General features: G+C 44.7%; 2 protein-coding genes across 3 annotated transcripts in view; both read left to right on the forward strand.

Moving 5' to 3' along the window:
• LOC131511015 (atherin-like) overlaps positions 1–21,512 on the forward strand; it is a 39,679-nt gene that overhangs the window by 11,519 nt on the left and 6,648 nt on the right. The window contains exon 2 of the mRNA XM_058728797.1: positions 12,696–12,842. Within this exon, the coding sequence (XP_058584780.1) occupies positions 12,696–12,746 (51 nt within the window). The 3' untranslated portion in view covers positions 12,747–12,842. The remainder of the gene's footprint in view (positions 1–12,695; positions 12,843–21,512) is intronic.
• EIF4E3 (eukaryotic translation initiation factor 4E family member 3) overlaps positions 16,203–21,512 on the forward strand; it is a 225,658-nt gene continuing 220,348 nt past the window's right edge. Inside the window, exon 1 of one of the 2 annotated variants that reach the window (XM_058728795.1) lies at positions 16,203–16,449. In XM_058728795.1, the coding sequence (XP_058584778.1) occupies positions 16,280–16,449 (170 nt within the window). In that variant the 5' untranslated portion in view covers positions 16,203–16,279. The remainder of the gene's footprint in view (positions 16,450–21,512) is intronic. The other variant, XM_058728796.1, reaches the window with a different exon arrangement.

Genomic DNA, 21,512 nt, shown 5'->3' on the forward strand with positions numbered 1-21,512 from the left:
ACATGTTTCCTTTGTGGGAAGGTTTTTAAGGACATCCTCAATTTCTTGTGGTAATATATGGCTATTCGAGTTATCTGTTTCTTGAGTAAACTTCAGTAGTTAGTGTCTTTCAAGTTATTTGTCCAGCTCATCAGTGTTATCAGTTCATTGTCATAAAGTTGTTAATAACCTTCCCTCATTATCCTTAGAATTCCTTTGTCATCTGTAGACTTTACAGATCGATTTAGACTTTATGGATAGATATAGATTTGTTATCACCTATCTCTTTCCTGATTTTGCCAATTTGTTCTCATTTTTTTTTTTTCCTGAACAGTCTGGCTAAAGGTTTATCTTTTTTTTTTTTTTTTAATCTCAAAGAACTATATTTTTGTTTCATTGATTTCTCTGCTTTCTATTTCATTGGGTTCTACTCTGATCTTTATTATTTCTTTTCTTGGGTCCATTTTGCTCTTCATTTCTAGTTTCTTAACATGATTTCAGTCATCAAGTTCATTGATTTGAGACCATTATTCAAGCATTTGTATTATAAAATTTTCTCTAGGGTCATCTGGGTGGCTCAGTCATTTAAGCTTCCAACTTTACCTCAGGTCATGATCTCACAGGGTTTGTGAGTTTGAGCCCCTCCTGGGGCTCTGTGCTGACAGCTCAGAGCCTGGAGCCTGCTTCAGAGTTTGTGTCTCCCTCTCTCTCTGCCCCTCCCCTCCTCTCTCTCTCTCTCTCTGTCTCAAAAATAAATAAACATTAAAAAATTAATAAAATTTTCCCTAAATTTGTATTATAATTCTCTTATAAATTTACTGCTTTAGTAGTATCCCATAAATATGACATGTGTGTTTTCATATTCACTCATTTCTAAGTACTTCTAATTTCTTTTCTTCTTTTTTAAACAATGGGTTATGTAGAAGTGTTTTATTTAGTTTACAAATTTGAGGGGATTCCCAGAGATAGTGCTGTTACTAATTTTTAGTTTAATTCCATTATATCAGAGAACATCCATTGTAACTTGAGTTCCTTTAAATTTATTGAGAGTTGTTTTATGTCCCAGAGTATGGTTTGCCTTGCTAAACATTCCATGTGCCTCTGAGAAGACTGTACATTTTGTGGTTGTTGGATAGAATGTTCTGTGAATGACAATCAGGTCAGTTTGAATATTTCTATATCCAAATAAATGTAAAATATTTTATATTCTTACTGATTTTCTGTCTACCTATTCTATCAGTTATTGAGAGAGAGAGACGTTAAAATCTTGGCCTACAAGTGTGGATCCGTGTATTTCTCCTTGTTCTGGACCAGTTTTTTCTTCTTGCATTTTAGAGCTGTTTTGTCAGGAGCAAAAATGTTTAGAATTGTTATGTCTTCTTGGTGAATTGACTTGTTTATATTATTAATTGACCTTCTTCATTCCCCATAATTTTCCTTGCTCTTAAAAGTCACTTAGCGCGATATTAATATAGCCCCTCCAGCTTTCTTTTGATTAGAAATTGCACAGTATACCTTTTCTGCTCCTATTTTGTTATTTTAAAAATTATTTTATGGTAAGATATGTTCATAAAATCCAGCAAAGGACCAAGGTTATTTTCAATTGTGCTTACAGTCTAAGCCTGGAATTTAGGGGTGTGCAGCCTGGGTTTTTGCATGTCCTCAGGCATGTGGTTTTGAATGAATTCTTACAATTATTTTGTTTTCTTAATGGTTTTTCTCATATATTCTTCGTTCATAGTACCTGCTCAGTAAAAATTTGTTAAATTGAAAGTTTTTGTATACTACCCACAGAAAAAAAAAAGAAAATTCCAATCCTTTTAGTTTTCACCTATCTCTGTCTTTATATTTGAAGTGTATTTCTTGTATGGAGCATTATTCTAGCTCTTGCCATTTTACCCAGTCTGACAATCCCTAACTTTTTTTTTTTTTTTTTTAACGTTTATTTATTTTTGAGAGAGACAGAGACAGAATGCCAGTGGGTTAGGGGGAGAGAGAGGGAGACACAGAAGCAGAAGCAGACTCCAGGCTGCAGCTCCAGCTGTCAGCACAGAGCCCGACGCGGGGCTCGAATTCACGAGCTGTGAGATCATGACCTGAGCCGAAGTCGGACGCTCAACCGACTGAGCCACCCAGGCACCCCCAATCCTGAACTTTTAATTAGGGTACTTAGACTGTTTATATTTAAGGTGAATATTAACGTGGTACAATTTGAATCTATCATCTTGCTATTTGTTTGTAACTTGTCTTCCTTGCTCGGTGCTCCCTTTTCCCTATTTTTATACCTACTTTTGGATTAATTAAAAATTTTTTAGAATTTATTTTTTATATATCTTTGTTGGATTATTAGCCATAATTTTTTGCTTTGTTATTTCAGTGCTTCGTATTTATAGTGTAATCTTCGATTTATCACACACTCTACAGGTGATACTTGCCTCTTCACCTATAGTATACAAACTTACAAATACTGTACTTCCATTTTCCCAAACTTTCTGCTCTTGTTGTCACATATTTTTCTTCTTGTGTGTTTTAAACCTCATACTACCTTGTTATTATTTTTGTGTAAATATACCACTATATTTTTTTTTTTTAAGATTTTATTTTTAAGTAATTTCTGTTCTACCCAACGTGGGGCTAGAACTCACTACCCTGAGATCAAAAGTTGCCTGCTCCACCAACTGATCCGGCCAGGCACCACCCCCATTGTCTTTTAAGGAGATTTTAAATGTGGCTCCAGGGTCTGAGCTGTCAGCACAGAGCCCAACTGGACTGGGGGCTCGAACCACGAACAGTGAGATCATGACCTGAGCTGGTCAGATGCTTAACCCCCTAAGCCACCCAGGCACCCCCATTTCTCTTCTTGTTGAAGGATTTTATACTGTGTGTACTTTTTAGCTTTTGGATGTCTGAAAACATCTTTATTTCTTTTTTTGTTTTTTTAATTTTCACTATTCCCCCCCTGCTTTCAATTCATTGATTTCTGCTTTTATTTTTAACATTTCCTCTTCCTTCTTGACTTGGATTTATTTTCCTCTTCTCTTTCTAGTTTATTAACGTAGGAACTTGTGTTATTGATTCCAAGCTTTTCTTTTCTCAGGTAAGCATTGCACACTGTAAAATTCCCTCTCAGCAGTGTGTTAGCTACATCTGACATATTATGTTGTATTTTCATTTTTATTCAGTTCTATTATATTCAAATTTTCTTTGAGACTTCTCTTTAGCCGATGGGTTATTTAAATGTGTACTGTTTAATTTTCATGTGTTTGGAAAATTTGTCCTTGTCTATTAGTGGTTTCTTTTAAATTTCTTAAGTTCCAGTGCACCTGGGTGGTGGCTCAGTCTGTTGGGCGTCTGACTTCAGCTCAGGTCATGATTTCATTTCGTGAGTTCGAGCCCCACATCTGGCTCTGTGCTGACAGCTCAGAGCCTAGAGCCTGCTTTGGATTCTATGTCTCTCCCTCTCTCTCTCTCTCTTTTTCTGCCCCCTCCCACTTGCGCTCTGTCTCTCTCTCTCAAAGATAAATAAACATTAAAAAAATTTTTTCAGTATCTTAAGTTTTTATGATCAATATGTAATCTATATTGGTGAGTGTTCCAGGAGCATTAAAAAAAAAAAAGCATGTTCTGCTAAAGTGCAATATATGTCAGTTACGTGCTGATGGCTAAATTTTGTTGTTTATTTCTTCTGGAACCACATGCAACCTTTCTTGCTGATTTTCTGTCTAGTATTTCTATCAGTTGCTGAGTGTGGGGTATTCAAGTCCTGAACTGTAATTGCCTATCTCCTTTACACTCTTTCAGGGCTTGCTTTGTTGTATTTTGAGGTTCTTTTGTTTGGTGCACATGTATTTGGGCTCATTATGTCTTCCTGAGTTGATTCGTTCATCATTATGTACTATCTTTCTTTATCTCTAGTAAACTTTGCTTTGAAGTCTGCTTTATCTGATATTAATATAGCCACACTTAATCCTTTTAGATTAATGTTTACATGACATATCTTTTTCCGTCTTTTTCATTTCATCCTACCCATATTTTGTATTTGAAGTGAGTTTTTTGTAGATAGTATATCATTGGATCATGAGGTTGCTTTGTTCTTGTCATCATTTCTTAATTTCACCTTCTCTCCCTGGTGAAGGTTGATGCCTATGCCCCTCTCTTGTCCTTGACAGCTTGGGTCGAGGGTGAGGTCATAATTGTTCTGCGATGTTTGGCTGCTTGCAGCACTTACTGTCTAAAAGTTGTCTTTCTTGGTAGGCTGCTCCTTTTCTTGTCCTTTGGCTAGAGAGAAAGCAGACTTCTCTTGGGCTTTTTTTTTTTTTTTAGCCTCTGCTCATTGGCATTTCTCCAATGCCAGCTTGTCCGGCTGGTGCTTTTGTTGACAAAAGTTATTATAACAAAACTGGCTTTATTAAAAATAGAATTATAACATTTTTTAACTGAGATAAAATTGGCATATAAATCACGTAAGTTGCAGGCATACAACATTGTAATTTGACCTCTGTCTGAAGTACAAAGTGATCACCACCCAAAGTCTAGTTACCATCTATCACTGTTCCAATGATCTCCTTCCCCCAGGTTGCCCCCCAACTCCTTCCACATTGGACCGGTACTTTTTATGTGACATCACCAGAGTTTTCTGCATGTATCCTTTTTTTTTTTTTTTTTTTCATTCATTGTGAGAGAGATAGCACACATGTGCAGGTGAGCGGGAGAGGGAAGAGAAAGAGAGAGAATCCCAACCAGGCTTCGTGCTGTCAGCACAGAGCCCCACGCAAGGCCTGATCCCATGAACTGTGAGATCATGACCTGAGCCAAAATCAAGAGTCGGACACTCAAGGACTGGGGCCCCCCAGGCATCCCATGTCATGCGTTTCTGAATAAGTGCCCAATTAAGTAGTAGGAAATACCTGCTCAGCACGATGTCGCCTTTCTGCTGTGTCTTCCGTAGACGTGTGTAGAAAACAAGGGCCCTGCTCTAATAGCGGTGGTGAGTCACCCCTACTCCCACAGAACCGTTCTGGCCTAGATCATTCTATGAAACATAGTCACTAATGCTACTGAAGAAAAACATGTCCCATGGCAGGTGAAGGGTGTGTTCTATGATCTGATTTCCATTCTCCCACCCCTTCACTATTCGGCAGTAGATTTACATCATGGGATTCATTTTCATTTTATGTCTTTTTATTTACGCACCAGCTCCTTTGCAAGTAATTTTAATGCTTCCTTTTATGACAGTGAGGCTTTGTGTCTGTGTGTTCCTATATAAAATAAAGGAAATGATTGTTTTTAATGCAGATTTGAAAGAAATATAATGGATTTCAGCTACAACAATTTCTCCCCATTTAGAGGAGATGAACACCTAGTTAGATGAAGAACGTCATTTCTCGTATAATTTGAATACATCCCGTTTCCATGACAACTTGTACTTACCAGCTTGCCTGGTAAAAGAAGTGTTTGAATTCTTTCTTTGATAAAAGATTTGACCAAACCCTGGGGTTCCAGTTTTTTTGAATTCCAATCATTTATTTCCAGTTTGGGGGTATTTCTCTTTCTAACATGGGATGCTTTTGAGGGAAAGAAACCTAAAACCCTGTTAGGGGGTAAACTCCATGTTCAGAATAAAAGGAGAGGATTCACAGGCCAAATGCTAATGAGCATAGGAAATGCTGTTTTTGTAGGTTGTCCTCGTTTTCTGGTATCTTCCAGTTCAATCACATCAACGCAGATGATGCAACAACTCATTAAGATGCTTTTTGATTTGATAAAGAATGATTCGGTTATTCATTTCCATCTGGACACTCTCATCATTAGGCTGGTTTCCTCACTGCCGACTTAGGTCTTGCCTTTATGGGTGATCTGTGCCCTCTCACTGCTGACTTTCGATTCTTGCGAGGAGCATGGTTTTATTAATGATTTTCCCTCAGAATGAAAGATAGGGAATTATTTGCATCATTAACTATGCTGGTGCAAAACATGAGAAAGATGGCACTGTATTTTATGGACAAGATGATGTTTTATGTAATATGAAATATTTTAATCCATAAGGCAAGAAAACATGACCTTTGCACATTTTACGAATGATAATTAACTCCACGTTAAGATAATTCAGAGTTTAGTTCTGATGGATCTGGGAGGTTTTGACAGGGCAAAAAGTGATGCTTAGCTATCTCCAAGATCGTGTTCAATGATAATAAATATTTGTGACACAAAACACATGTGCACAGTGGTTTGTGGACTCCCAGGTTTATCATAACACCTATTAGAAAGCACATTTTATATCACATCCAGTATGAGCGATATGTACATTTTTTTTACTTCCCCCCCAAAACACCATCTTATCATTAAGGCACTTTTATTTATTTTTATATTTATTTAAGTACTGTCTACACCCAATGTGGGGCTCGAACCCATGATCTCGAGATCAAGGGTCACATGCTGTTTGGACTGAGCAGCCAGGCACCCCCAAACTAAGGAACTGTAAATTTTTTTTAACGTTTATTTATTTTTGAGAGAGAGAGACAGAGTGTAAGCGGAGAGTGGGGCAGAAAGAGAGGGAGACACAGACTCTGAAGCAGGCTCCAGGCTCTGAGCTGTCAGCACAGAGCCTGATGTGGGGCTCGAACTCATGAGCTATGAGATCATGACCTGAGCTGAAGTCAGATGCTTAACTGACTGAGCCACCCAGGCGCCCCAAAACTCAGGACCTTTTAAAGATATACCATAACATACAACTTAACATTATGGGTATAATGTTTAACAAATGCAAGTCAACAGGAAAGAAGACGGAGAAAAATGACATTATCTTTCACTATTGAGAGTATGTAATCCAAGTATTTGGTGAAAGGAAAGAGATTAAGTAACCACAGATATTTCTTTGGCCTAAAATTCTATTTGCAAGCATTTTCATGATTCCTAATGTAGCACTTTGCTCAGTAGTTGTAGTTCTGAAAGTTTTCTGTAATTACAAATTTTTTTGAAGACAAATAATGTGGCTTTATTCCAAACTTGCTTTATTTTCCTTTTCTAATTGCCCATCAATTGATAATAGCGTCTTCAATTTTAGAGGACTCTACTTCTAAGAAGTAAATGACTTGTAAAACATTTTAGTATATACTTTAGTGAATGTTTTAATCATGGGGGCGTCCATTATTCCAATATTTATTGAATGTTCGCTACATGAGCAATCTTTAAAATATTCTGGGAGGCACACACAGATGAGCTTCCCACCCACAAGGAGCTTACTAGGCCAATACAGGAAATAAGGTATAGGTGAGCATTTTGTAACATGACTCATCACCACCTAATATTTTGCTGAGTAAATTGTTAGTTTCCATATGATGATTGCTTTTTTTTTTTTAATGTTTATTCATTTTTGAGAGACAGAGCATGAGTGGGGAAGGGGCAGAGAGAGGGAGACACAGAATCTGAAGCAGACTCCAGGCTCTGAGCTGGCAGCACAGAGCCCGACGCGGGACTCCAGCTCACAAACTGCGAGATCATGACCTGAGCTAAAGTCAGATGCTCAACTGACTGAGCCACCCAGGCGCCCATCCATATGATGATTTCTTAGGCCATAATATGACATGATTATTGAAGCTTAAAAATAAAGCTTTGCAAAGTACAGTGCCCCTTCTCAAGAGGACAGGCTTGTAGAGTGTTCCCCTAAATGATTTCTGAGCCATAACTGAAAGCTCAAAACCAAATCTTATCCCTAAAGCAGCTCTTTGCTGTGAAGAAGTAACCAGCTTGCTACTGACTTATCCTACCCTGCAAGCAGTCGTTAACTTGAGGTGGCGCTTCAAGGCTTTCAGGGTGGACGCAGACTACTGACCGGAAAAGGTAGTGCTCTGTGGACGTCCTCCTGGCATGGCCAACCATCCCGCACTGCCCAGGACTGAGGAGGGGTTTCCTGGGACTTCTGCTCAAAGCCAGACAGTCTCACACAAACTGGATGGTTGGTTCTATACACTCTTCTCTAAATCTCTAACTTTGAATAGAACCCCTCTGTTCAAATCTTTTCAAATAGCATAGAGGATGTCATGTTACCTCTGCCAGAAATTGTGGTAAGGAAAAAAGAACCAGTCATTGTGTGGCATTTTATGGCTTATGCAAGGCCTCACCTCCAGCCAGCACTAAGTCACTATATGCTCATTTTTCAGCTGAGAAACAAAGAGTCTCAGGTTAACTGTTTTGTCTCAAATCACACAGCTGTTAAGTATGGGCCAAACACATTTGGGGAATTTCCTCTGATTACATTGCCTGCTGACCATCTCTCCCTCCCTTTAAAAAATTTCCAAAGACCACATTGAGTCCTGCTGGCTTTCCTTTTCAGGTCCATTTTCTGATCTGAGCATCCTCACATTTTTGGCTGATTGATAAGCGAGGGGAGCATAAATAACTACTCTTTGATAGGAAGCCAGTGATTTGCAGAGTATATTTATTGCAGGGTTGCACGTAATGGGGACGAATCTTGGTAACAATCTGAATGCCAGAGCAGGAGAAGGCAGGTTATGTTAACCTTAAAAATAAAACCGCCAGTTACTTCACCAAGAAAAATGGGTTTATTTGGGAATAGCAGAGAACTGCAGTCCAGTACAAGCAAGCTATGGCAAAACCATTGGCAAGTCCAGAGAAATTCAAGGAGAGGAATACTCTTTTATAGAGGAAAGGGGGGAGTTGGAAGGCTATTACAGACAAAACAAAACAAAACAAAAACCATTGGAGTAAACTGGCAGTTCAGAGTATAGAGACTTTTCATTTGCTGAGATGTAACTGCATCTTACTGGCTGGGCTTTTGCAGGGGGAGGAGGCAAGACTTCCTGCTGCTGGGGTAGCAGTTAAAGTAGTATTGATCTCTTCCTGTTGGGTATGCAGTTAACCACTGTGGTAGCACTGAGAGCTTCCCCTTCTAGCCTCCTGACTCTGTTTTAAATGAGGTTTCCTTTATTAATTTTCACAGTAATATGAATCGTTCATTGTTCTTCCAATCAGTGAAATACTGTATGTCCACAGTAAAGGTCCCTTAATCTGAATTCTTACAGTGGCCACAGAACCAATGCTTAGGAAGTCATTGGGACTTTTCTCTTAACGCAGGAAAAGCATGGTTACTTTCCAGTGTTCCTTTTACCAGTGTAAGCAGTTCGGGCACCTGCTCAGCCCTGGCTCCAGAGCTCTGATCTTGCCCCTTTCGGGAGTGTGCTTGGTGACTGATCTCCTGCTACAGAACTTAGGCTGGCTCTTGAAGGACAGCTAGAGAATTTGGGTGGGCAGAGAAGAGAAAGGCTCAGGAAAAAGTGGGGAGTTGTGCGTACACACAGTAGGTTTACTGAGAGGGGAGTAGACAGATCTTAGATTCAGTAAAGTTGAATTTCCTATGTGCCAGACACTGCACTAGGAACTGGGGAGACCGTGGTGGGGAAGGGGCTCGCAAGCTTGCCTTGGGGAGGGGGGGCACGGCTCATGTTTTGGCAAAGCTGAAGATTTGCAAGAACAAGTTGTAAGTTGAAGAAGAAAGCAAGAGGAAGACAGTGCATCCCAAAATATACATATATGTATTTCAAAATACATTTACTTGATATATATTTATATATTTCTCAGTATATGCAAATTTAGATGTCTATATATACATGGTCAAATATATTTGGAAATATACTCGCAAATGCATTTGGAAAAGTGGGTTGAGTGGGGAGGATTGGAAATGCTAGACTGGAGATTTCAGACCTCAGCCTGTGGGAGACAGGCAGCCATGCAGGTTGAGCAAAGAAGTAGCAGAAAAAAGGTGCTTTTGGGTAAGAGTAATATACCATCCTAAGAAAGGATAAACTAGCAGAGGAGAAAGACTAGAAATTAGGAAATGATTTCATGGACTGTGTCCCTTTCAATCAACAGCTGCTGTATACCCAGTTCTTTTCCTTCACAAATCTTGGTGGCATGCCATCCATGTGGTCAGTCCTAGGCTGGGTACCAGGGGCACAGAGGGTCCTGGTTCTCTTGGCCCGGATGTTCTGGGGTGGGAGATGGGCAGTAGATCCGTGCAGCTGTGACCTGTGCATGAGGGAAATAATCGGTGGAGAAGAGGATCTGCTTTGGAGCTGGATGGTGGGAAGGTCTTGTCCAGGAGGCGGCAGTGGGAGAAGAACCCAGTCGTGCAGAGCAGAGACTGGTGGTTCAGCGGAGGAAACAGCATGTGCAGGTGCCTCAAGGCTACCGAGAAGCTTTAAGGAAGGGGAAGAGTGCAGCCATGCAGTTGGAAAGGCAGGAAACGTGCAGGAGATACTGAGCCTTGCTTGCAGCCAGAAAGAGATCTTGAGAGCAGCAGGGAGCTGGTGAAACATTTTAGGCATGATTGAGCTGGAGACTATTGCTGAGCCTACCGTCCATCACTGGGTTAGAAGAGCAAGTGCTGGAAGCAGGGAGACTGGTCAGAAGGATGTTGTGATTGGCTGGAAGTCAGGAGGTGAGACTAGGAGTGGGTGTTATTGGTGGGAATAAAGAAGGAAGACCAATGCAAGGGCTGCAGGAAGAACAAAACGGGGACTCCAGTTGATAGGTGGATATAGATATGGAGGATGTGTCAACTGAACCTGGATGTCACATTTTCCAGGCTCAGTGGCTGGGAGGACTTCAGTCTCCTCGTTGCAAATGCTCAACAAATGCCATTTCATTTACCCCTTTCCCTTCCACTTCTAACTCTGAATCAGACCGTCAGGGTCTTTCAGATTCTAGATAAGTAACACTGGTTGAGCTTTTTTCTGTGTGCCCGTTGCAAGGTGCACAAATGTGTTTCTCATAGATGCCTCAAAGCAGCCTATGGAGGGAGCTCTCATTATCTCCGTGTTCCAAATGAGGAATCTGGCGTTCAGCAAGGTTAATAACTTACCAAGGTCGCACAGCTCACCCATGGCAGGATCTTGGTTAAAGTAGAATTCAGTTTCCCTAAAGCAATCACTCTTAAATTCCAACATCTTCAGTGTCCCAGAGGTGTTTCAAGTCCTTCCCACTCCTCTAGGCCCCTCCTAGGACTGACCAACTGCAACACTTGCCTTTACTGAAAGCTTGTGCAGGGCCTGGGCCTCACTGTCCCTCAAATCTAGAGAGACTGAGGTCTGCCATCTAGTGGCCACTGCCTTCCATTTTATTCTGAGCTTTTAAAAGAAAGGAAACCGGGAGTTCCCACATCCAAGACAGGCCTGCATATTTATAGCATCACACCCTGTAAACAGGAAACTTCTCAGTCTTAGAGAAGGAGCCTGGTAACATAAACATAGCACATTGGCAATGAGTTCCTCCGCCCCTTCAACAAACATTTAAATATATATGTAATGCATATATATGTAGATACATATATAAGTGTTTGTGTTTATATATAGTCATTTATAGACACACACACACACACACACACACACACACACACACACGTATTCATTCCACTGGAAAGTAAGCTCACTGAAACAGGGATTTCTTTTGTCTGTATTGCTCACTAATGAATTTCAGGAGCCCAGAACAGTGCCATGTGCATAGCAGACATACAATAAATATTTATTGAATGTAAAATAAATGAACACCTAGCATTTACTGCATCTTTACTGTATGCCAGGCATTTGTCCTGGGTGTCGTCTCATTTACTCCTAATGATGAGTTACGAGACAGGGAATGTCAAGATGCCTGTTTCTCAGATGTGGAGACTGAGCCATCGGGGGACAAGAAGCTTATCAGGTTTGGGGAGAGCTAGCTGTTGACTCAGGTTCTCTGACTTTGGAGACACTGTGTTTACTGTGCACAATACCTCTTGTCTGCTGTGTGTCAAGGCCTTGTGTGCAGCAGTGTCACCATTTAGACTGGTGGTAGAAGTCCTCCCAGGGGACCGCTAGCCATTCCTCTGCTGTGTTTTGACTTTACTGAGTGAAGTTTTCCATCCCACCGTGCTATGACAGAGGCATCAAGTGCAGGGAATTCAAGAAAAGCTGGCTGGCCAACAATGAGTCCCTGTCACTAGCTAGCTGTGTGGCTGTGTGACTTTGCACAGTGCCCCTGAACCTCAGTGTCCTCGTTAGTCAAAGGAGGACACTGAGTTAGGATCCCTTTTCCCCTTCCAGCTCCAATATTCTACTATTCCTGTGACTCCCAGGGAGCTGGATGTGAGTGAAGAGAGAGCACCACTCGTTCCTAGGCAACCAGCACCCGCCTCACCCATGTTGCCATGGCGATGATGAAAGTTGGGCTGATGGGATTACCAGCTCCTGCTAATTGCATATGAGAGCTCAAGGTCTCTGTCTCTTTCTTGCCTGCTGGCTTGCTCTTACTTTCTCATTCTTCTAGGAACTGTGGAAAGATGTCTCTCCTCTCCTTCATCTTCAGCATCCCCAAGGCAGCCATAGTGCAATGGAAAGCAACTGGAAATGGAGCCTAGCTGTGCCTCTGAGGAGCTGTGTGACCTTGGGCAGGTTACTCGGCTTCTCTGAGCCTCTATTTCCCCATTTGGAAAATGAAGGTGTTGGAATAGGGACCCCTGTCTAAGGCTCTTCCCAGCTCTCAAATCCTTTGATGCCTAGGGAGCATGTCAAGGGAGCAGACCACATTGTTACTAGGCAACCAGCAGGCACCCTGCCCAAGTTGCCTTGGTGACTGGATACTGGAGGGGAGGGGAGTAGCTGCTGCAGCTAATTGCTTAATTATTTATGAGTGCCTCAAGTCCTTTTTGTTGTTTTCGTTGCTAGGGGCTGTGGGGTCACCTTTTCTTCCTCCCTCCTGCTACCCCAGTCGTCTGAGGTGTGTGTTACGCAGTGGGAGAGGACGTTGGCCTGGATCTCAAGCTACGCACGTTCTGGCCCTGCCTCTGTCATTTCCTAGAGCTGTGGCTTCGGGTAAGTCACCTCACCTCTCTGGGCCTCAGTTTCCTCATTTGTAAAATGATGGGGTTGCTTAGATAATCTCCGTGTTTCCCTTCTGCCTTGCATTTCTAATCCCTGATGTCCTGTTGCAAACTGGGGAAGAGGAGGGGAATTGTCCTAATTTTTTTATCTTCTAAGGATGATTCTGAAAAGCAATAACAACAGTTAAGTGTCTTACACATTTCGAATAGGAAGCGAATGAAAATTATGCCCATTGTTCTCTGCTTGCCTCTCCCCTTAGCCATGTTGCCCGACCTGTTTTATTAATCTTAAGGTCCTTTAACTTTTTTTTTTTTTTTTTTTTTTTGTATATCACCTACTTCCAAATTAGATTTGAGGGGTTCAGGGTATAAGATGCATATGTGCAATTAGGTCATTAAAAACAAAAATAGGAGTAAGTTAATATGAAAATAGAGATGCTTCTTCATTGGTGACTATCAGTGTTATGATTAAACATCAGATGTAATTGTGAGCATCCTGGAAGCCAAAGCAAAAAGAGAGGGAGGTGTATAATTGTTACTCACTAAAGAAAAATTGCCAGACTGTTCTTAGTTCTGAATTCTGGAAGTAATTTATCATGTGGTGCTTACTCTCTTTTGGAAATTACCGATAAAACTTTTAAAATAACCCTTTGTTGTTGACAGTATATTAACCTTCTATTGCAGGACAGAAGGAAGAAACTAGACCAGACAGTTTGACAAGTTCTAATATAATTAGTAGGGGAAAAGTCCCTTTCTACCTTAGAACTTTATTAAGATAAATATCACTTAATAAACACAACTTTAGAGGCAACCATTATTTATAAATCAGTTACATACAAATTCATGTAACTGCTTGGGACAGTAATTTAGCAATATGTGTCAGATTTTTAAATGCAGGCCAAAATTCTACTTCTCCAAACTTACTCTGAAACAAACTTATACAGCTGAAGAAAGACATTGAATATCAAAATGCTTATTGGGGCGCCTGGGTGGCGCAGTCGGTTAAGCGTCCGACTTCAGCCAGGTCACGATCTCGCGGTCCGTGAGTTCGAGCCCCGCGTCAGGCTCTGGGCTGATGGCTCAGAGCCTGGAGCCTGTTTCCGATTCTGTGTCTCCCTCTCTCTCTGCCCCTCCCCCGTTCATGCTCTGTCTCTCTCTGTCCCAAAAATAAATAAAAAACGTTGAAAAAAATTAAAAAAAAATGCTTATGGTAGCATTATTTATAAAAGAAAGTGACTATAAACAACATCAATCTTGAGCTAGTGAATTAAATCATATTACTTCTTTACAATGGTTTACTTTGGAGCCCTTGAAGTAGGTGTATATGTTTTGATATGGAAAAAAAATCTTCAAATATATCATGTTAAGTAGATAAGGAGGCACAGCAATGTTATGAAATGCTTCTATTTCTCTTCTAAAAGATATAGATAGGTACACAGTTTCTGTGTCTAGATACACGCTTTTATGTGCCTACTTGCATTTTTCCGGAAGGAAACTGTTAGCAGTGGTTTCCTCTGGGTGGGAAGATTGATGGCCTTCAGAGGGAGGGAGGCCTGACTATTCACTGCCTTATTTTTACTATGTGGACCTGTTCATTTTCCCATTAGAACGGCAGTAGAGGCTGACAGTTTAAAGCCTAGATTCCGGAGTCTGAATACTTGTGTTCAAATCCTGGCTCTATCCCTTACTAGCTGTGTGACCTTGGGATTAATTTAACTTCTGCATTCCTCACCCATAAAATGGATAAATCCATAAAATAGTACTTTCCTTATTGGATTGTTATGAGGATTAAATGAATTAATAAGTATAAAATGCTCAGAACAGCCTAAACAATACCACATACACCTTTTCTTGAAAAAAAAAAGGGGGGGGGGGAAATTAAACAAAAAACCCTGCCTCTAACCAAAAGGAACCCAAGGATCTCAGAATTGGAAGGATTTTATAAATATGTCACTGCTTTCAGCATCGTATGTTGTATACAAATTGTGTTTGAAGTAGGGATCACAAAGCGTTGGTCTTGTTTAGCTTGTCATTTTATCTGAACTGAAATACCTTTTAGGGAAAGCACTTATCTTGGGATGCATAATAGGCATTTCCAATGCCTGTGAAGTCCCTGAACCCATCTGGTTTTACAGTTCTTTCATCCCACTGAATGCTCAAGCCGAGAGACGAACATATGCTGGGCCAGGGAGAAAATCTCTGAGAAGACGGAAATCTACATCCACGGCTGTTAAAGGCCAGAGAGGGACCTAACCAACATTCAAGCTTTGAGAGGGCATCCGTGCCCGTACCAGTTATGCCTGTGAGTTCACAGGCCCCCATGCCTCTTCTTTTGAAACAGAGTGACAGAAACTTGTCAAGGAGCTGTGCTGGGAGCATTGCTCTTACTTTGGACCCAGGAATCTATGGCCACAGTGACATCCTCTGTCTTCCGAGGTTCAGAAAACGGAGGGTTCTGTGTTCAAGAGTTCCTGGTTTCCTTCTTTGAAGGTGCTTTGGGGCCAATCTGGAGAACTTAGACTGACTCTGAGAACCTTTGTTTGAAGTTGGCCAGCCTTTGGGCCAGACTTGGTGCCTGACTCTAGACATATGGTGGCCCCAGAAAGGCTGAGCTGGGAGCTCTGTTCCCTTAAAATTAGCTGAGTTGGGAAACATGCACACCAGGAAGAATACAGAACCGACCTATCACCACCTCATGCCCAAGTCAGAGGTTCCTGCCTTGTGTCTGCCCGGCCTCTCTTCCTGCACTCTTGGGCATTCCACTTTCTTTATCCACTTGGCCAGCGGTTCCCCTTGCCATCTATCTGTCACATCCAACTGTGCTTCCATCTGCCCTTCCATCGCTACATCCTCCTCCAACCATCTGCCAGCTCTCCCACCCATCCTTCAGACTGCTGGTATTTCTATGCACCCCTCTTCGCCTCCCTACTTGTGCGTCTGAAACTCCATCCACTGGTCCGTCTGTCCGTCCATCCCTCCATCTTTCCGGAGCCCGCCCATCCATCTCTCCGGCCCCCTGTCTGGCTGCAGAGTGAGCCCTCTTCTTGACCGGTCCTCTGTTCCCCGACCCCCAGAGCCCGCTAATCCATACCCGGCCGCAGCTCTGCTCTCCCGCAGGCCGGTCTGCCGTCGGTCTCCCCCCGCCCGCCCCAAGCCCCCCGCCCCCGCCGCGGGATGCAGGCCGGTGACAAATGGGCCCCGCAGCCCGCAGCGGGCCGTCCGGCTTCGGTCTGGCGGCCCGGTCGTGCCGTGCCCCCGGCGGCAGGCGGCGCGGCTCCCAGGCCCCGGCGGGCGGCGGGCCCGGGGCGGGGCGGGGCGCGCGGGGCGGGGCCGGGCGGCCGTGGCGGGGCGGGCGGGGGCCGGGGTGACTCAGCCGCCGCTCGCCCCGCGGTCCGCGCGTCCGCCGGCCTCGCAGGCGGGGCGGAGAAAATGGCGATGCCCCCGGCCGCCGTGCCCCCCGCCCGGGCCCGGGAGCCGCCGGGGCCCCGCGCCGCCGCCGCCGCCGCCGCGCCGCCGATCGGCCTGCAGCAGCTGTCGGCGTTGCGGCCCGAGCCGGGAGAGGTCCCGCTGCACTCGCCCTGGACCTTCTGGCTCGACAGGTGAGGGGGCGCGGGGCCCGCCGCGTCCGGCCCCGGCCCCGCGGCCGCCGCCGTGCGCCCGCCCGGCCCGCGCCGCCGCTTTGTCTCGGCGCGGCCCCCCGGCCCCGCTCCGCGGCCGCCCGCGCCCCCAGGGCTCGCGCAGAGCCGGGTCGGGAGCCCGGGGCTGGGCCGGGGCGAGCGAGTGTTGGCCGGCCTCGGCTCCGCCCGGAAGGGCACAGGCGCAGCCCCAAAAGTTTCGGCAGCACTTTCCCCCCTTTCTTCCCCGCAAAGGAAGCGTGCCGGCGGGCGGCCGCCCTGGCCGGGCCCTGGGAGATGGCCCGGTCGGGGGTCGTCGGGTCCCCGCCGTAAAGTGGGGAGAGCGGCGCTGTCCTGGTTGCCCCCGCGGCGCTCCGGGGGAGCTCGGGACCCGACCTCCGCGGTGACAGCGCTCGGGAAAGCGGACCGGCCGGCCCCCTGGGAAGTGTGCCGGGGTGGCGAGGATCGCGGCCCAGCGGGGGCCTGCACCCCGCGCCCCACCGAAACTGCCGCCGACACCGCTTTGCGTTCTTGCTCAAACCCTGGGCAGGTCCTTCCTGACCACTTACGGTGCAGCCACGCGCCTTCTAGGCGCTGGGAATTCAACGGTGAGCAATACCTCACCTAGTCAGTAAAGCGGGGACAATTATGGCTCTCTCGGGGGACGGCTTAGGTGCCATCTCCTCAGAGATGCTTCCCTGACCACCGTATCCAAATTAGCACACCCCAAACCTTGCAGTCATTCTGTGTTCCCCTGCTCTCGCTTATTTTGCTCTGTAATGCTTAATGCTGCCACATAGTATTCAGTATGAATCACTTTATTTTCAGTCTGTCTCAGTCCCTGGGTACTTTCTCCTCTGTTAAAAGCCAACGAGCAGGGACTTTGTCCTTGACTTTTGCTGTATCCCAGCACCTAGAACTGTACCTGGCATGCAGCAGGAGCACGAGTTTTTGACAAATGAATAAATTTACTAATGTGAAGCCCTTTTTGGTATCTGTCACCCAGTGGGTGCCCAACGATGACACCTCAAGGTTGTCCCAAGAGCTTATGGAAATTTTGATGACACTGTTTCTCTGGTTAAGCGTTAGGGAGGAAGGTGTATGGCTGTTTTCTGTGAAATTTACTTAATAGACCCAAGTCAGGTCTTTAAAAGCCTTCCATAACATGCCTGCAAGATTTTTAAAAAGTGATATTCACCCTTTTAAGGGACAGAAGTTCGTTCCTTTCTTCTTATTGGAAATAGCACCCCTCTGTAAGAATTGAAACTCAGAGCCACTGCCTTTTCCGGGGACCCAAAGAGGTAGGGGGTGGGGTAGATTCAAGAGTCTCGTTATCTAAAACATTTTCACTTTCATTATGGGATGCTAAGAAAGCATTTTACCGTCATAACAGGAGTGGTTTTGGCAAACTTTAGCAGAATGAAATTATGTGTCTGTTTTCAAAGGTGTGTTGTAACTAATGTTGTTACCTGGTATATGTTTTCAAGGTAAACTTGGATCTCTGGTCTATAATGGGGAAACTCTTGACTGGTGGAAACAGGCTTGAGGGAGTTTCTTTTTAAACAGGTCACAAATTAGCCTACTTAAAGGCACAGCATTTTAAGTATGGTCCAAGATTTTAATAGTACATAACAGTAAATAACTTTCTAAGAATATCTGGGATCTTTTAGGATAAGAATGTAGTAACTTCATTGAAGACACAAACTCGAGCTCTCCTGGTCTGTATTTCTGCATTTTTGATCTCTGAAAGCCAGCAGTCAAATGAAATAGTGTCCGTAGTGTCCAAATTTGTAATAGAAATAATTACATTAACTTAGAAAGTATAATTACTTCCAGCATTCTTCATTTGAATTCATTTTGCCTGACCACTCACCCCATGGCTTTTATTGAGCTATATTCCCTTCTCTGGGAGTCCCTTCTGTTTCTGTAGGTTGGTCTCCTTCCCTGTGGGGTTGTGAACACATTATGTTCTAGAAGTTCATTTGTAACCATTCCTCCCTAGGGAAACAGGATTCTATAGAGAGTAGTGATGTTCTCAGGAGAGCTTTCCAAAGCAACCTTCACCCCAGCATAGCTGATGTCCGCCACTGAGGGCATCAGTATTGAGTTCCACAGCACGTAGAGGCGCGTAGACTATCCTTTGGCACCTACTACCTACTTGTCCCTTTCAGCCTACTGTGTGTCCATGGACAAGTGATCTAGTCACTCTAAATGCTCAGTTTCATTGTTTGTAAAATGGGAATAATCATAGACTATATCTCATAGGGCTGTTCTAAGGATTATCGGATGAGTATAAAATACTCACATGCGTGCCTGGCATAGAATAAGTGTTTAATAAATGCTGACAACACTGTTACCTGAAGTTCCCAAATTACCACCTCACCCCCCCACACACACCACCACACACACTAATAGTCCCTGGATGGAGCACCCTGTGTGAACTCAGTGCTAGGAGGCCAGCAACCTGAACTCATTTCCCCCCATGAATGAATGGGAGAGTCCCTTAGTAGAGTTAGTTGCATTTTCAATAGTAATTTCCAGTAAGTCCGTTGTTGTTGTTGTTGTTGTTGTTGTTGTTTTAAATTAGATGGTATGGCTAAGAATTCAAGCATATGGGGGTATAATTTTGGTTGGGGATATAGGATGGAGACTTTTCCTCCCCTTTTTTGGGTATTTAAAGCCGCATCCTGTCTTGATCTTAGAGGCTACTCTTGGTTGCATGTCTCTCTCTCAGTGCTTTGTTTTCATCTCGTGGTGACCCCCTTTCCTCTGAGTATTGGCCATGGGACTCAGTCCTCTGGCCCTTGTCCCCATCCACACCACACCAGTGATGCCGTTCAGTCACAAGGCTTTTAGTTCCATCACTTTGCTGGTGATTCCCACAGTTTTACACGTGTGCATCCGTCTCCTTCTCTCTGTCTCCGTCTGATACACATGTGAACTCGACACAAGCCAAACCACCTCTTCAGTTTCTCTCCCCAATTTGTCTTCCTCCATGTGTCCCATCTCAGATAAGAGCAGTTGACGGTGAGTCCATCCTTCCAGGTGCTCAGCCCCCAACTCGTGGAGACCTCTGTGACTCTCCCTTCCTTTTCTTCTCCTGTTCCTTCTCCCTCCCCTACATCCACTCTCAGCAGATGCTGTTGATTCTACCATCCAAATGTATCCAGAACCCAATGCATTCTCTCCACCCGCATCCTACACCCTGAGCCACACCACCTCTCTCACCTGGGCCATTGCAGGAGCGTGCTATTTTCCCTGCTTCTACCCTGGCCCCCTGCCCTTCTACCCTACCCCCAGTCCCTTCCCATCCCAGCAGCTGAAGTGGTCCCTGTAATACCTAAGTGAAGGCCTGCTCTCCTTTTTACTCAGCAAAAGCCAAAGTACTTACAATAGCCTTTGAGACGCTATAGCATTTCCTGTCCCCACCCAATATACCTTCCCCCTCCCTCCCCCACCCTCGTCTCCCTCTCACTCTTTCTCCTACCCTTCTAGGTCTTTCTCTATCATCCCAAGCATGGGCCTTTGCCACCAGCAGCCCCTCCTGCCTGGAATGCCCTTCCCTCACTCACCTGCTAGGACTGGGCTTTCCTCTCCTTTTGGTCTCTGCTCACGTGTCATCTTCTCAGCAGGGCCTTCCTTAACCACTGATGCAAAATGGCGCACACATCCTGACACACACTTCCCATGCCCCCGACCCTCCTTTGTTTTTTCCATAGGAGCCTGCATTTGCAGGTCTCCTCTCCCTGGCATGTCGGCTTCCCAGAGTCCTTTCTGCATCATCCTGCCCTCAGCTCCTGGATCAGCACCTGGTACCAGCCATCCCACCCTGAATAGTTCGGGGTTGTGGGATTATACCCCTGGTGACTTCCCCTTCTCTGTCATGGTGGTTCATCCGATTCTGTAAATCTGCCTCCCTAGCCCTGACCTCTCTCCTGAGTTCTAGACACCCAGTCTACCACATGCTGCTTAGCAATACCACCATCTGACACATTTTTCAGAGTCGGAATTTCCGTTTGTTCCTTGACTCCTCTCTCAAAGTACACTACTCCATCCAGTTCTGTGCTTCCAATGGCTGGTCCCCTGTTGGAAGTCTAATCCGGCCCCTCCCCTCCATGTCTGTGCCTCTGCAGGGCCTGGTGCTCTCTAGCCCCAGGTACATGCTAGCCTGCCTGGCCCCAAGTTCTTCCCTTCTCCCAGCACCCCCCTACCTGGGCTTCCAGGCTTAGCCTTCTACACTGTACCTGGTCTTGCCACTCCAAACCCCTACCTTTTCACCTGTGCCACAGCAGCGGACTGTGACTCCATCTGGCACCACCTCAGGGTGCCTCTGTTGTGGGCTTGTGTGCTCCCAGCAGGTGGGATTCTGGATCGCCACCCTCCTTTGACTAGAGCAGCTCTGATTGGTTTTGTTGGTGGTGGTTTATTTTAGAAACTGGCCACTCTAATTTGAAGAAAGCATTCCACAGGTTAAAAACAAAAACAAAACCTAAAATCTGTAGATTGCAGGTTATAAACGTCTACATTGCTGTTTTTAACGTGAAACCCACCTTGTTTTTAGCGTCATCACCTGTATCTCCCCAACTCCAAAACACCACTCTCTGTGCGTCTCCCTGGACCCAGCGTGTCGTCTCTCTGGTAACCGTGGACTTGACAGCCTCTGATCTTTGTCTCGTGATGTTCCTTCAGGTTGGGATGCCTCTCTCCCCTTAGTCTACCTGAAAGGCTGCCATGCATCCTTCAAGGCCTTGCAAAGATGCCAACTCTGTAATTGTCCTTAACTAGCCCTTGGCCTAGGCAGGATTCATCCCACCACCTCCTTTGTGCACCTGCAGCATTTTTTACAGGCCACTATTTATATTAAGAATTACTGATTGCTTCTCTGTCCCTCCTTCTTGACCATGAGACTTGGACTGCCTCATGTCTGGCTCCCTAGGAGTGGATATGACAGTGCACATAGTAGGTGCTTAGGGAGTATTTGTGTGCTTGTGTCTTAGTCACAAAGGTAGGCCAGTCACGTGAGCCTCCCACCAACCCACCCCATCGGG

The sequence above is a fragment of the Neofelis nebulosa genome, chromosome 4 (genome assembly GCF_028018385.1).
Source record: "Neofelis nebulosa isolate mNeoNeb1 chromosome 4, mNeoNeb1.pri, whole genome shotgun sequence".
Lineage (NCBI taxonomy): Eukaryota > Metazoa > Chordata > Mammalia > Carnivora > Felidae > Neofelis > Neofelis nebulosa.